The sequence below is a fragment of the Synchiropus splendidus genome, chromosome 10 (genome assembly GCF_027744825.2).
Source record: "Synchiropus splendidus isolate RoL2022-P1 chromosome 10, RoL_Sspl_1.0, whole genome shotgun sequence".
In the NCBI taxonomy this organism is placed as follows: domain Eukaryota; kingdom Metazoa; phylum Chordata; class Actinopteri; order Syngnathiformes; family Callionymidae; genus Synchiropus; species Synchiropus splendidus.
In genome coordinates, this window is record NC_071343.1 from 21,179,623 (window position 1) to 21,192,891 (window position 13,269).

At 43.7% G+C, this 13,269-nt stretch overlaps 2 protein-coding genes across 4 annotated transcripts; one reads left to right on the forward strand and one right to left on the reverse strand.

The window, feature by feature from the left end:
• Positions 1-60: 60 nt before the first annotated feature.
• Positions 61-3,601, forward strand: mmadhcb (metabolism of cobalamin associated Db). Of its 3 annotated transcripts, none has more exons than XM_053876689.1 (7): positions 61-205; positions 286-421; positions 616-833; positions 1,713-1,812; positions 1,927-2,057; positions 2,128-2,214; positions 3,290-3,599. In XM_053876689.1, the coding sequence occupies exons 1-7, from the start codon at positions 197-199 to the stop codon at positions 3,512-3,514; spliced, it is 906 nt and encodes a 301-aa protein (XP_053732664.1). In that variant the 5' UTR covers positions 61-196; the 3' UTR covers positions 3,515-3,599. The 3 variants fall into 3 exon arrangements, with proteins under 3 accessions (XP_053732664.1, XP_053732662.1, XP_053732663.1); XM_053876687.1 differs by having other exon boundaries at positions 1,710-1,812; positions 3,290-3,592; XM_053876688.1 differs by lacking the exon at positions 61-205 and having other exon boundaries at positions 277-421; positions 1,710-1,812; positions 3,290-3,601.
• Positions 3,592-11,741, reverse strand: itgb2 (integrin, beta 2). The gene is made up of 16 exons (XM_053876683.1): positions 11,704-11,741; positions 10,768-10,819; positions 10,595-10,692; positions 9,858-10,059; positions 9,627-9,797; positions 7,615-7,856; positions 7,384-7,542; positions 7,115-7,210; positions 6,937-7,026; positions 6,720-6,857; positions 6,088-6,278; positions 5,158-5,390; positions 4,833-5,052; positions 4,547-4,761; positions 4,282-4,448; positions 3,592-3,992 (listed from the first exon to the last, which is right to left on the reverse strand). The coding sequence occupies exons 2-16, from the start codon at positions 10,814-10,816 to the stop codon at positions 3,927-3,929; spliced, it is 2,337 nt and encodes a 778-aa protein (XP_053732658.1). The 5' UTR covers positions 10,817-10,819; positions 11,704-11,741; the 3' UTR covers positions 3,592-3,926.
• Between the last annotated feature and the right edge of the window lie 1,528 nt (positions 11,742-13,269).

The following is a 13,269-nucleotide window of genomic DNA, read 5'->3' on the forward strand; positions in this document are numbered from 1 at the left end:
TAAATGGCAGACATGAAGGATAAGTACGTCATCCGAATAAACTTGTGAGTGCTTTGGTCGTAACCCTGGTAGTACATGAGACTACAGGCGTCTCCATGACTGGCGTTCAGCAGTGTGAAGGCGATCAAGTTTTGTGAGCACCGAGAGCCAACGTAACGTATCGAAACCCACGTCGAAAATACAAGACACGCCAGCTATGTCAAGCGTAAGTTTTTCCAACCGACTGAGTCATGCATCTTTTGTGCCTTTTCCATGACATCGCTATCAAACGCGCGCATGTTTCAGGTCCTGTGCGGCAGATCTCGACTCGTTTCATACCTCCCTGGAATCCATGCTTTAGTAGCTCGTGTAGCGGGGACGCGGAGTTTCTCTGCCGCTGGATCGTCTGGCTCTAATGTGACCGTGGCACCAGCTGATCAAGGTAGACACCTGTCACATCTGGTCACGTTTAATGCCACGTCTGTTGTTTAGAAACTGCACAGCAGACTCATTTTCATGTTATTTATAACAGCTTGTAAGCGTTATCATGCTTAAGTATTTTGTCCTTGTGTGTTCATTATGTGTGCAATAAAATAAGTAGTAAGTTGCGTTGTTTTTAATGATAACTCTCCTCAGGGTCCCTCACTGTGTGGCCTGATGATAGCATGGGTGTGTTCGGACCTCAGGACACACGCTTTCAGCTGCCAGGTAACGTGGGGTTTGAAAGCCATCTGGCTGGAGTTGTGGAGCCGAAGCAGAGGGTAGCAGAAGCCACAATCCCAGATCTGCTGTGTTCCTTAACCAGCAGTGAAAGACACGAGCATATTCTGGCCCAGTTCATTACAGAGTGTCAGGTAAGTGTCTCATTGCTCTTGTCATAGCTGCTGGCAATCTCGAGGACCCGTTCATTTGTTATTCATTTTGTCGTGTTGTTCTTCGTGGTTTATCATGAATTGCTTGCTTGACCTGTGCTGGACTGGAAGGATAAACAGCCTACCATGAATGTGATGCGATGGCTCTCCTAACATGCCCAACATTACCATAGGGTTAAATTGAGAGTACTCGGGTGAAATGTTTTCTTTTTTTTTGTGTAAGAAATGAATCCAGGGAATGAGTAAGGAACGGTGACCTCATCTTATGTGCTCAGAGAGTTTAATCTGTTATGTAGAGAAACAAATTAAGGCCTAATCAGAAAGCAGCCTGAACCTTGGAACAAGTATGACATCACCAATGGCAACCTGAGATAACAAAGCGGTAATGAGGCCAGATATGTGTAATGGATGCATCTGTTTACATGATTCTAAAAAGTTTAGCGCTGTATTTTAGAAACCTGGGGTTTCAAGTCCAAAAATGGTTTGCAAACTCTTAATGACCATCAGAGGTCTCTATGATACACATATTCCTTGCCGTCTTCAGCGTCTATCAGAGAAACCTCCTGCTTTCTCTGTTACGAATTGACCTTTGCATTTTATTTGCTAGTTTTAATAAGGTTTTCAACATAGCGGTTGTATTGGACCAGCTGTCTGCATGAAGGCCGCCAACAGGGAGCGCTCAGAAACAGTGGCTGCTGTCTGATACTGAGGTTTGACCTGAGCATTCCTTTGTGATGATGAATTGGGCTGATGGCAGGGTCACACATGTGTTAAGAACTGCTGTTCCAGTCCAGCACGGAATGTCACTGATGACCAAAGGTTGAGCGATGCTAATGGGACTTCTTAATGTCTCACAAGAAGGATGAGCCGTTGAACCAGAATGCAGTGCGGGCGGAGCAGTATTTTGACAGTCCTTGTGTGGAGTGTGCCATCCAGTTGTGTCCTGAGCTACTAAAGGAAGGTACACCTGTCGACTCACTTCTGTGATCCACTAAAACATTATTTTTCATACACCATACCAAATGTATATGATAACCTAAATGCCTTGTGTGCCTGCTTTTCACTGCAAAAGCAGATGTGAAATCCATGTTTCCCGATGCGCCAAACTCTGGTATGGTTGTTGTCACTGTGACTCAGAAGACCCAAAATGATATGACCGCTTGGTCTGCTGAGGTGGAGCAGGAGAGAGAACAAATGCTGGAGAAGGTCAGCTGATCACAGTCAACCGCTCATGTTCTGGTTAAGTAGAAAGAATAATACTGACTTGTGTTTGCAGTTTGTAGAGGGAGCAAAGGAGATCTGTTACACCTTGCAGAGACAAGGTTTCTGGGCTGACTTCATAGATCCATCTTCAGGGCTGGCGGTATGTTCAAGGATCACAATCGGGCTTCAACCCAATTGAGTCGGCAATTGTTTTAGCTGACTGAGCAATGACGTCCTTTCTGGATTTTCCACTGTAACAAGCGAGTACGCACAAGAATAATGTGCTTTTATTTCCTTAAACTCTGGGTTTAGTCGGTTAAATTCTATTGATGTTTTTTTACCATTCATTTTTATATTCTGATGCAAAGCAGCATTTAGTACTTAGTCCTATTAAAGAGGTCATAACAGAGTAGCTTTGCATAAAATAAAACTTGAAATGTTTGTCATTTTAAAGTTCGAGCAAGTTAAAGTTTTCATAATGGCCACCTTGCTCTAAATACCCAATTTACATTGAAGGAGTGACCAGGACTACCAAGAACTACAAAGATGGCTGAGGCTCCTTGCCTCCACAGCCAGGACTCCAGCTGCAGCACAAAGCTCTGGGAACACTCCTTCATGAACTTTGTCAGTGTGGTTGTTTATCCAGTGTGTTGCGTCATCAATCCCATGGTCCTTTGCAGGTTGATGAGCAAACTAGTGAGCTCAAGGGTCCTGACGTAATGAGATCTCTACTCATATATAAGGCCACTTAAGAGCTAAACTCTTAAACCATGGTGTTGAAACGAGTCTGATGACAGCGGTGGAATTCTAAGTTTCTGCCCTTTAATAAACAGTGACTCATGTCGGATGACTTGCTTGGCTCAGCTTCCTCTTTCCTAAAGTGTGAGGACATCTTCTTACCTTTAAAAAGGCAAAAGTGAACCATGGAGCGTCATTTCATCATCCTCCTTATAAATGATTACACTACTTCCTCAGAGCTGAGTGTGATATCTGTTGGATTCTCAGCAGTGGACACGGCAGTGAACTCTGTTTGCCAATGTTGCTCTGATGTACTCGAGATTAAAAATGAGAAACTAGATGTAAACTACAAGCAGAAAAACTGCATTGTGGACTAGCTTTGTCCCGTGTCTCTCTGGGGCCATTCATTTTTTTCACTTGCAGTAGTATGTAAGCTTTCCTGAAGTGATCTTTAGGAGCTTCTAAATGTCTAAAACGCCTTTCTATTTTCTCTCCAGTTCTTTGGCTCTTACACCAACAACACGCTGTTTGAGACAGATGAGCGTTACCGTCACTTGGGATTTCAAATCGAGGACTTGGGCTGCTGCCGAGTGATCCGACACTCACTGTGGGCAACGCATGTCTTTGTAGGAACCATATTTACAGAAGCCCCGGCCAATAGCCTCATCATGAAGGAGCTGCAGGGAAGCAGTGGCTCTGGAACAACACTTGATGGTCGTTGATGGTGGTGATGGTTTCTCCATCACCACAATAAACTTTATCTGACTGTGCTGCAGTTTGTCTGGTGATTTAATCAGGAGAGAACATGAACTGTGACAGAAATGAGGTTAAGGGGTTTATTGAAAGGAATATGGAGACAAAAGTTGCACGTGGTCTGCCTGCCAAAATAGACATGCGATGTAGTCCTGAATCCTGCAGATCAATAGCTCGCTCTGTTGCTGATAATACTAATAAAGTTTCCGATTTGCTCCTAACAGGATCCTCTCAGAAACAATATATGCTGCCTGGGTTAAGTTAAATGCGGAAGCTAAATCCATCATCATCACAGAAGTGCAGCTCCTCCATCTGATAAATAAAATCACACCAGCCAAGCGGAGTAGATCTGAGAGCAGCAGAGCAGCTCTACTGAAGCACTTACTCTCCAGTAAAGGTGGGGTTGGTGATGGTTGTGGTGGCGTTTTGAAAGAGTGGGTTATCTGCCTGTTGGAGGAGAAAATATAACTCAATATTAAACAGGAGATTTTGGGAATAAATAAAAAAATGAATGAGGAAAATATACATTAATGGGGAAAAGAAGTCACAAATCTGTAAATGAGAACATTTTAGATCGGGGTGGGAAATTGGTTCCACAGTATGTGGACGAAATGAAAGGGCGGGTCCAGCTTTTGTCTGAGCTTTGGTCAGAACCGACCAAACAGCAGCACAACACAACACAAGAGCTGCTGTTTGAGCTGCTACACACACAGTGAATAAATCAATGTCTTCTTACCTCAGCCCATTTTGACTTCTTCTTTTCATTCTCAAATTTTCGGAACTCTTTGAGGTCGTTCATGTAAATGAGTAACTTGATGAGCAGGAGCAGCAGGATGCCGATAAGAGCCACTGCGGCCACAGAGCCGCCGATGATCGCCGCCACGCTGGGAGGTTCCGGACACTCTGGAAGCAGTCGATTTGGTTCAGATTGTTAGTCCAAGTGCAGGTCAACTGAGAGCGGGCAGAGCCATTCCACCAAAATGTTCCAGGCCCAGACTCACCTCGCTCATCCAGGATTTCAGCCTCGTAGTTATCCACTCCCACCAGCTGCTTGAGCCTGAACTTGACCCAGCAGGATTCTGAGTCCTTCTGGTTGCAGAGCTTGCTTGAAAAGCTAAACGTCTTGACCATCTGTTTTCTTTTGATGGATGTGCAAGCTTCGCTGCAGTTTTTCTGGAAGGGGCCGGAGTCGAAGCCCAGGCATTCGATACAATTCCTGATAGCAACAGAAGAGGATTAGGGTTTTGATGGTCGAGCTCTGTCTTGTGACCAAGATGGTTTCCTCACAGCTTGGACTGGCAGGAGTCAGGACAGCCAGGACACTCTTCACAGCGGGGACGCTGGTATCCATTAATGCAGTCACAGCGGTTGCATTTGCACTGTCCCCTTCCATTGCACACAGAGCCGTCAGCCGCCCGACAGGCTTCCTTTGACTCAACACACTGGCAGGCTGAGCCCTCGTAGCCAGAATTACATTCGCACTTGCCACAGTTGCATTTTCCATTTCCTGCAGGTTGTACACAGCAAAGACAAGACATTGAAATGATTGACGATTGTGTCATATCAGGAGATCTGATAACTACCCACGCCTCCATTTAGGACAGCCACGTACCTCCACATAGTTTATTCTGGAACTTCTCACACTCTTCATCGTCACACTCGCAGAAATCGCCATGGTAGCTGTTTCCATTTTTGGTGGTGTGGCACTGGCATCTTCCGCACACACAGTCCCCACGACCCTCGCACTCTGTGCCGTTGTTTCTTCGGCATGAAGCCCGCAGGGAGGTAGCATCTTTATTGCCGACAGAGCACTCACAGAACTGGCCGATGAAGCCGGCGCTGCAGCTGCAGACCAATTAAAAATGCTTAATGCTTCACATGTTGACTTGTTCAGACACTAGGCAGAATGGCTTTATTAATCCTCATTGGTGTTCAGTGCACATGCAAAGACACATGTGACCAATCCTTGCTGGTGGAACAAGCAATTCACCACGGGACATAGGAACTCTACCTGTGTGATGGATTGAGGAATGTATTTGAAAAAGGTAACCGTAAAAGGTAAAATAAAAATAAAAATAAAAAGTTAAGGTAACTAGGTGGAGACCACCACCAGAACCTACATTTGGCAGTCCACTTGTAACATCTGCTTACGTCACGATGGTGACTTCCTTAAACTTAAAATAAACTCAACTAAATGAGAAGTGAGAGACAATTGCTAATCTGACATTTGCAAAAGGAACCAGAACTCAGTCAGACACAGAATGTCCAAACTGAGGGGAAGCTGAAGGTGTCTTCATTCCTTCTAAGGACACAAACCAATGGCTTCATTAAGACATTGGCCCAACCAAAAATCATAAGTCACTCATATCTCCATCCTGCAGCACTTCCTCATTTGTTGTGTTGCAAGCTGAAAAGTGACAGTGTCACGGAGCAGATAGCATTGGGCCTGAGGTCTCATGTTGCAGCAAACAAGAAAAATTGAAAGTTGAAATTGAGAATCTGAAAGCCAGTCAGGCATCACAAGAGCGGTCGGCCAACCTACCTGCAGACACCGCAGCTGACTCGTCCCTTGGCGCTGCAAAGTGGGTGATTGCTCTCACTGGGGTCATTACACTGGCACTTACAGTTTGTAGACAGAGTCACCGTCAGGGTGTCTCTGATACCAAGAGGGCTGATAGTGAAAGAGGTTTCCTCCATGCACTTATCAGCTGTCACTGTGACATCAAAGGAGATCTGGGGGAGAGAAGACACAGCATGTGGTGATGGACCGGCAGGGACGATAGCTAGACGGTGAATCTGGGAGGTGGGCTGTGTTTTCGACAGATGTTGGGAAAGATCTTTTAAGTTGGACAGTCTAAGAGCCCTTTGTTTGCGTGAGATGCTTAAGTGGGAGCTGCTGGGGTTTCTGAACATGGGCCATTGAGTTCCCATGTGACCAGAATCTGAGCCGAAAACCGATTGGTTCTACCATGGTTGCCCTTTCAAATTTGATTTACTGTTTCATCTTAAAAAGCAATATATCATTTTAATAGTTTTCATTTCATTGCAGTAGGCTACTGCGACTTTTTCGTTCAGTGAACTTTGGATCGTGTCTTGTAATTGACAAAGAATAGTTTTTGTAGTCAGGTATTAACCATAGCAAGATAAAAGAACAATCGACTGTCCGGGACTCACCTCATCTCCGACGCGAACATCGCTGCAAACCCCGCTCACGTCTCCTGCGGGGCCTGCACCTGGGCATTTTGGGGTGTACGAGACTCTAACATTGTCAGGAAGGTTCTCATGGGTCAGAGTGACTTTGGAGGACAATCGCTGTCATGAGACACATTGATTTGGAGTCAGAGGGAAACAGAGCACAGGACTATTGGAGTAAAATAGAATGTCAACCTACATTGTATGCATTTGTGATCAGCTGGACAACATTGTTGGAGTCTGAGTTCAGTACCCCCACCTCAGATTTGGGAATCATTTTGGAAAGTTCCTAGGATGGGATGGGAGAGCAGTTCAGAGAGAGAGTTCAGATCAGAAACCATTCCATTCTGGGAATCACAGCCACTTTGCTAACCCACCTTGTACACAGATTCCACATCCTTAGTCACAGCAAATATGGGCTGAATGTTGCTCTTCTCCAACCGCATAGCCAACTGTCCGACTGATGGGTAGTCCTGCAGTCACAAGTTGGATAACACATCAACAAACATATTCACTGCTGTCTCATGAGACAGCAGCACACAAAGGGATAGCATTCAACCTCCGAAAACTTAAAGGCTTACAAGACCTGGTAGCAATAGCACAATAAAGACACGTGGATACTGAGAGAGGGTGAGGCACAACTCACAAGCTGACTGCTCTTGGTATAAAGGTTGTTTTCCATGTGGCATTGATCGTCGTTGGGCTCCAGTATGCCTGCCAGTTTTCCGTCTCCTGCCATGTGGAATCCAGCATCAGTGGTCAGGACGATCAGTCGGGTGCTGCTGTTCCTCCAGCCGATTTTATCCTTCGCAGCAAAGAGACAAGGTGCTCATAAACCAAGCATTACCAAGGTTTGAAAGGCCATCCATCGTCTTACCCAGCACACGGAGGCCTGCATCATGGCATCCAGACTCCCCTCAGGAGGGTCCAGGTTTCCAGATATGAACTGCTCTGTCACCTTTCTGCTGAACTCGTTCTCCTGTGCTGTCATGCTGAGGACGTGTCTGTAGCCGAATGCTGGCTGGCACTGTTGATCGTTCTCATCGCAGGGTTTCAGCAGCTTCTTCGCATTGGTGTTTGTGTAAGGAAGGACTGTCTTATCCACAAACGCACCAAACCCTAGATGTTAACCAAAAACATATGTGACCCCAAGCTATTGTGACAAAAGTAAGACAGATAGATGGAAAAATATTACAAGTGCTCTGTAGGAGAAGTGGGAACATAGGTGTAAAAGTCATTTTGAGGCCTTATATAGTGAAGAAACACCTGAAACCAAAGAATCAGAATCAGATTTATTGCCCTGGTCAATGGGGGTCCATCAACTAGGAAAGTGCTTTTGAAAACGTGCAGTCAAAAACGTAAGAATAAAATAATATAAAATAAAATGAACATATATCAATATGAAATGAAATAAACAGAAGTAAGTCGTAAATAAATAACCCACAAGCAACAAGGACTGATCACAAATTCATCAATTTATGAAAGTGAAAGCAAAATGAAAATGGAGGACCAGGCAGAGTTGGAGGTTGGTGGGTTCTGTGGCCATTGGCAGTGCTGCACTGCGAAACATTCCAACAACCCACACCAACAAGCAGAAGGGCAAGGAAAGACAAGACCTGCACTATTGAGGCAACAGGGCCCATGGAAGGAAGAGGCAAGAATACGCAGCTTAGACCAGGGGTGTCCAAAGAAAACAGAAAGCAATTGCATATCTATAGAAATAGAAAATAATAATAATAAATACATGTAGATGAAAGTAGGCACCGCTGGCGTTACATGTAAACAATACCAGAGGTAAATCTTCCACAGGTTTATCGTCTTTTAAACCTTTAAAAACACTATTTACATGGCGGGATGGGATTTGGCACTTTTGATTTTTGTAACATAAAAAAGGACTTTCACAGGTTTGGTGTGGCACGAAGCATCAAAGAACATGATGAAATGGAAGTTACAATTTGGGTCGTTGACAGCGACAAGGCACTCCCAACACTGTAATTTAGTCAATGATATTTGTCACCCACAATTCAGTGCGAGGGGTAGGAGGTGGACGTGCCCTGGCCAGAACACAGCAGAGGTGACGACAAGGGTGGCAAAGAGAAGCCCACACATAAGAGAGGAAGAAAACGCCTTTGGATGAGGTCAGAAATCAGAGAGGACCAAAATGTGTCCAACGTACCAGGTGAGTGAATGTGTTAGTAACAACTGAAATATGAGTCCTGTTTTTTTGTCTTATAATGAAGACAAAAGCACGTAAAATGATTTGACAGTCTGTATAAAAACTAGTGGTGGGACTTGAATGAGTTCATTATGATTTATAAATTACAACATTATTACAATTAATTAATTACAACAAAAAAAGATTTCATCTAATTGAACAGTTTGCTCTCCAGACAACAGGGAACCTTTGTTAGTGCAGGAGTTCCTGGTCCACTGATCACACTGACACGTCGCAGCGAGGGTGATAGCAACAACAACAAACATGGAGGAATCCCTGAACAAAAGCAAACAAAAGCATCTATTTGCTTTTGTTCAGGGAGGTTTTTCACTACACAATGGCCAGGGTTTCCACTACTCTGAATGTACTTGAAATCCTTATAAAATTGAAATTCTTAAACAAATATTTTCAAGACATGAAAAGAGCTTTAGTTTAAATAAGGTGAAATGTATGTGTGGGTCCATCATTTGATTTAGTAATATCCCAAATTCATTCAAGTTGAAAAATGTGGCTTCTTGTGGCAAATATTCTTATGCCGTTAAACGGTGATTGATTGAGATTAAATAATCACAAATTCTCTAATTAACTAGATAAATTTTTTAAATTGAATCCCACCCAAAAACATCACGGTCACCTGAACAACAGTGAGAATGTGAGTGTCGAGTGCAGCATACCAATCTGTCCGTGCTCGGTGATTCTCTTCAAAGCTGCAAACAGGTCTTTTCCTAGTTTTTTAACATTTTCCAGGTCATCCTTCATTGAGTAGGACAGATCCATGAGGTAATACAGGTCCACTGGATAACCCTGCACCCTCCTGAAGGAGACGGAGAAGGTGGCAGGAAGCCCTGCAAAGCACCATACACAGTTCAGTAACTGACTCCTGAAATGCTCTGAAAGAAACTCACCAGGTCGCAGCTTGAGATGAATCCTCTGTGGACGCAGCTGGACTGGCTCTTGATTGGTGAATGACGTCGACAGGCCGACATCCTTTTGGATGTTCAGGTTGTTTTTTGGAGAGATGATCTGGTCTTCCGTGCAGCCTCTCTCCAGCAGTTGGCTGCGTGTGTCACAGCGCACAGCTTCCTGCTCCCCGGCCTTGGTGAAATTCTAAAGGAGAGTGGAAAGTACAGTCATTTGGTGATAGAGAAATGTGGACTGCAATTCTGCTGGTTTCTCATGGGTCTTTTCTATTATCAGGTGCCAGTAGCTGTTGGTGTTGTTGCTCCCAAACGTACCTATTTGGACCAGTATGTCCCGACTATCTTTGCCTATGCCACCGCTGCACCTGGTCTCCACTTACTTCCTGCGGCTATGAAAGGAGCAGCACATCTAACAATGGAATCCTGGGATCCAGTAGGGCTCAGTTCAGTTCCTGCTATGGCGCATTTGTACTCCACCGCTTGGATTGAGAGTCTGAAATGTGTGTTTGCCACCAGCAACTGGAGCTGATATAGATGTCTCCTTTAGAAAATATGAATTTTAAGTATGCCTTTTTAAGTCCTGTCATCGAATGGCATGACATCATCAGCAATTGCATTTTGCAGATGCTGAAGTTTGCACGCCACAGGGTGTAACTTTCGATTCATGAGTGCAATAGCAAATATTTCTTCAAATTACATGAAGAACATCAAAGACATTTTACCAGCTTCTGGCACCACTCGCAGTAGGGCCCAGATCGGATGCAGTCATCGCAGGAGTTGACCATGGACTTGATGCAGGTCCGCTCTGGCTGGCACTGTCCTGCAAGAAGAGAATCAACAGTGATGGATTGAGAGGCAGATTCCAAAAGTCGGCCCTTTTTCAGTTCAATGTTACCATTTCTTGCCACCAGAAGAATCAGGAACAGAAAAGAGAGCCGCGACATTTTCTGAGAATAAAGAGTAGAAGTATTTATTAGCTGATCATAAGACATGAAACAGTGAAGCAGAGGTGCTAAACAGATGTGTGCAAACTGTTAACCACGTCACAGAATATATATATGTGTATATATATATATACACACACATACTCTTTTATCTCAAGTCCGACCATCATGAATACAAGTTGAATGACAGATGGAGACTGTTGCACAAACGTCTTACTAAGTGTTGCAATACTGAACTCCAGGTTTTGCACATTTGCTTACATAATTCATTCTCAACCACAAGTGGCAGACACAAGTTTGCACGGAAACATGGTCAAATGAATTTGATCTGAACTCTGTGGCTGTGAAGCTGAAGACAATGCCTGATCTTAGGCAATAGGCAGCAACTGTATGTGTCACCAGTGCTCTACTTGTCTACCTCAAACTTAAAAGTCATTGCGAAGAGTTTGGTGGAGCAACGCAGAAGTCACAGGCAATAAATCAATCGAGCACAAAACTGAAAGACTTTAAAAAGGAACCATACAGTGATATGGACAAGAGGGAAGTACATTTACACGATCAGTGAACATGCAGTGAAAACAAAACTTTGAAAAGTAAATACTTTAGTGGTTAGTTCAGAGGGGGGACAAGTGTCGTTTTTGAAGATAAGATACTCAATGGGCGCCGATGTTTCAATTAGTTTGTCTCGGACACAGCCCCAGTCGTACTGCTGATGCAGTTCATTTCCTCTCAGGAAACAAACAAAATTACAAAAAACCTTCGCTCCCTTGAAATAGAGCACCAGATCATCATTCAGAATCATTCGCTAAGTAAGAATCGAGGATAAAACGTTTATGACAAATGAAGACATCCAAACATGACAGTATTTTTAGCAGATAGAGACTTACATGAATGAGGAAGATGCAGCTGCTTCTGTCTCTGTGGTTGACAGTATGCGTTTGACATCCAGGGTGATGAAACGCCGCCCACATGACAGGAAGTGGAGTTCAAGAGTGCCAAACAATTTTTTAAGGTGTGATGTTATCTTCCCACAGTGAAGTGTTCACGTAGATAATGTAGATGAAGACAAATGCACCTCCATTGGATAACTCAAGTCGATATATGTCTCTAGTAAAACTAGGTAGAAAACACAAGTGAAAATGAGTTGAGCTGTCAAGAAGTCCACTGGCCAGTTTACACACTGGCCAGTGGACTACTCGACCTGACTGCAAAAAAGGCGCATGGTGACCTTGAAACCCCTGTGGAGGTGAGGTGTGGCGGCTGTGCAGTGGAAAATGACATACTGATCTGACTTGCTGGAGAACCAGCTCATGTTTGGGTGCAGGGATGTGTTTTGAAACAGGACGACAGTCTCTATACAAACAGGCTTCAGCTGGAAACGGGGTTATGGGATGCAGTGTTTTCAGTTGTCATGGCTATGTCAGATGTATCTTGCTTCCTGGCGCTTAAAGTTGAGCTTTTGGCCTCCACCATTCATTTGTCTTATACTTATTCATGCCCTAATGTGTTGTGAAACAAGGCTGTGATGGGTATCAAAGTGGATGTGTCTTCCATCGCGCCTCAAAGACCAAGTCAGATTCAACATTCTTCATTGGAAAAGTTCTAGAACAGAAGGCAACTGCTAAAAACTTAAATGACTCGGCCACTCCACAAAATAAAATAAAATAAAATAAAATCTTTACGTCTGTAAACTAGTGGTTTCTTGCCGGCAGCAATTGTGCCGCATGTTTGCCACGATCTCAAAAGTGTGAGTGTCAGGTGGATGGAGGCAAAGAGCTGAACTGGATGGAGAAGATGAAGAGGAGTGGCTCTGCAGTGATTCTTAACCATAGGGCTGGGGCCCATGGTTGGGCCGCCAGCGCCTCCTAGAGGGCAGCTAAAAGTTCTTATGTTTTACACCTCTGGCCCGTGAGGGCCGCGAGATGCTGAGTTATCATACATTAGCCACGTATGGCAAATCTATGGTTGTCAACAACTATGGTGAAGTTCTTGAAAAGTAAAAAAATGATAAAGTGATGCCACCTCCAACAGCAAAAACTGTTCATGAAAGCACCTGTAGAAGCCATTTTGAAAATTAAATGGAACATTTTATGGTGATGCTTTCATTTACACTTCACTTACATCTTATTTGGAGTTTAGATAAAATATATTATTTTTATTTTATGTATTATTAATATTATTATTATTCAGTTTGCATCAAGGTATTTTTTATTTATTTTTGTCTTTAGTCAATTTGATGAATTTGACTTGCACCTGGTTCTGTGGCTGGTTTGATTTTTCATTGATAAATAAATATCTTCTGACAATCACATGGTTTCATGTCATTGTTTGTTTACATGTAAGTAGATTTAATATTGTTATTGATCACAAATGAAATCAAGAGTAATGAATCAGTTCTATTACTTGAATGGGCCCCGGGACCATTTCTTCTGGAGAAAGGTGGGCCCCGAGAT

Excerpts from the sequence above, each read along its gene's own strand:
- mmadhcb (XM_053876687.1), top strand. Across the intron at positions 1,813-1,926 it reads TCCTGAGCTACTAAAGGAAG|ATGTGAAATCCATGTTTCCC; the intron begins GTACACCTGTCG and ends CTGCAAAAGCAG. Across the intron at positions 2,215-3,289 it reads ATCCATCTTCAGGGCTGGCG|TTCTTTGGCTCTTACACCAA; the intron begins GTATGTTCAAGG and ends TTTTCTCTCCAG.
- itgb2 (XM_053876683.1), bottom strand. The coding sequence starts at position 10,816 with ATGTCGCGGCTCTCTTTTCTGTTCCTGATTCTTCTGGTGGCAAGAAAT. Across the intron at positions 10,060-10,594 it reads GCGAGTGGTGCCAGAAGCTG|AATTTCACCAAGGCCGGGGA; the intron begins GTAAAATGTCTT and ends ACTCTCCTTTAG. Across the intron at positions 5,053-5,157 it reads CCAGAATAAACTATGTGGAG|GAAATGGAAAATGCAACTGT; the intron begins GTACGTGGCTGT and ends TACAACCTGCAG.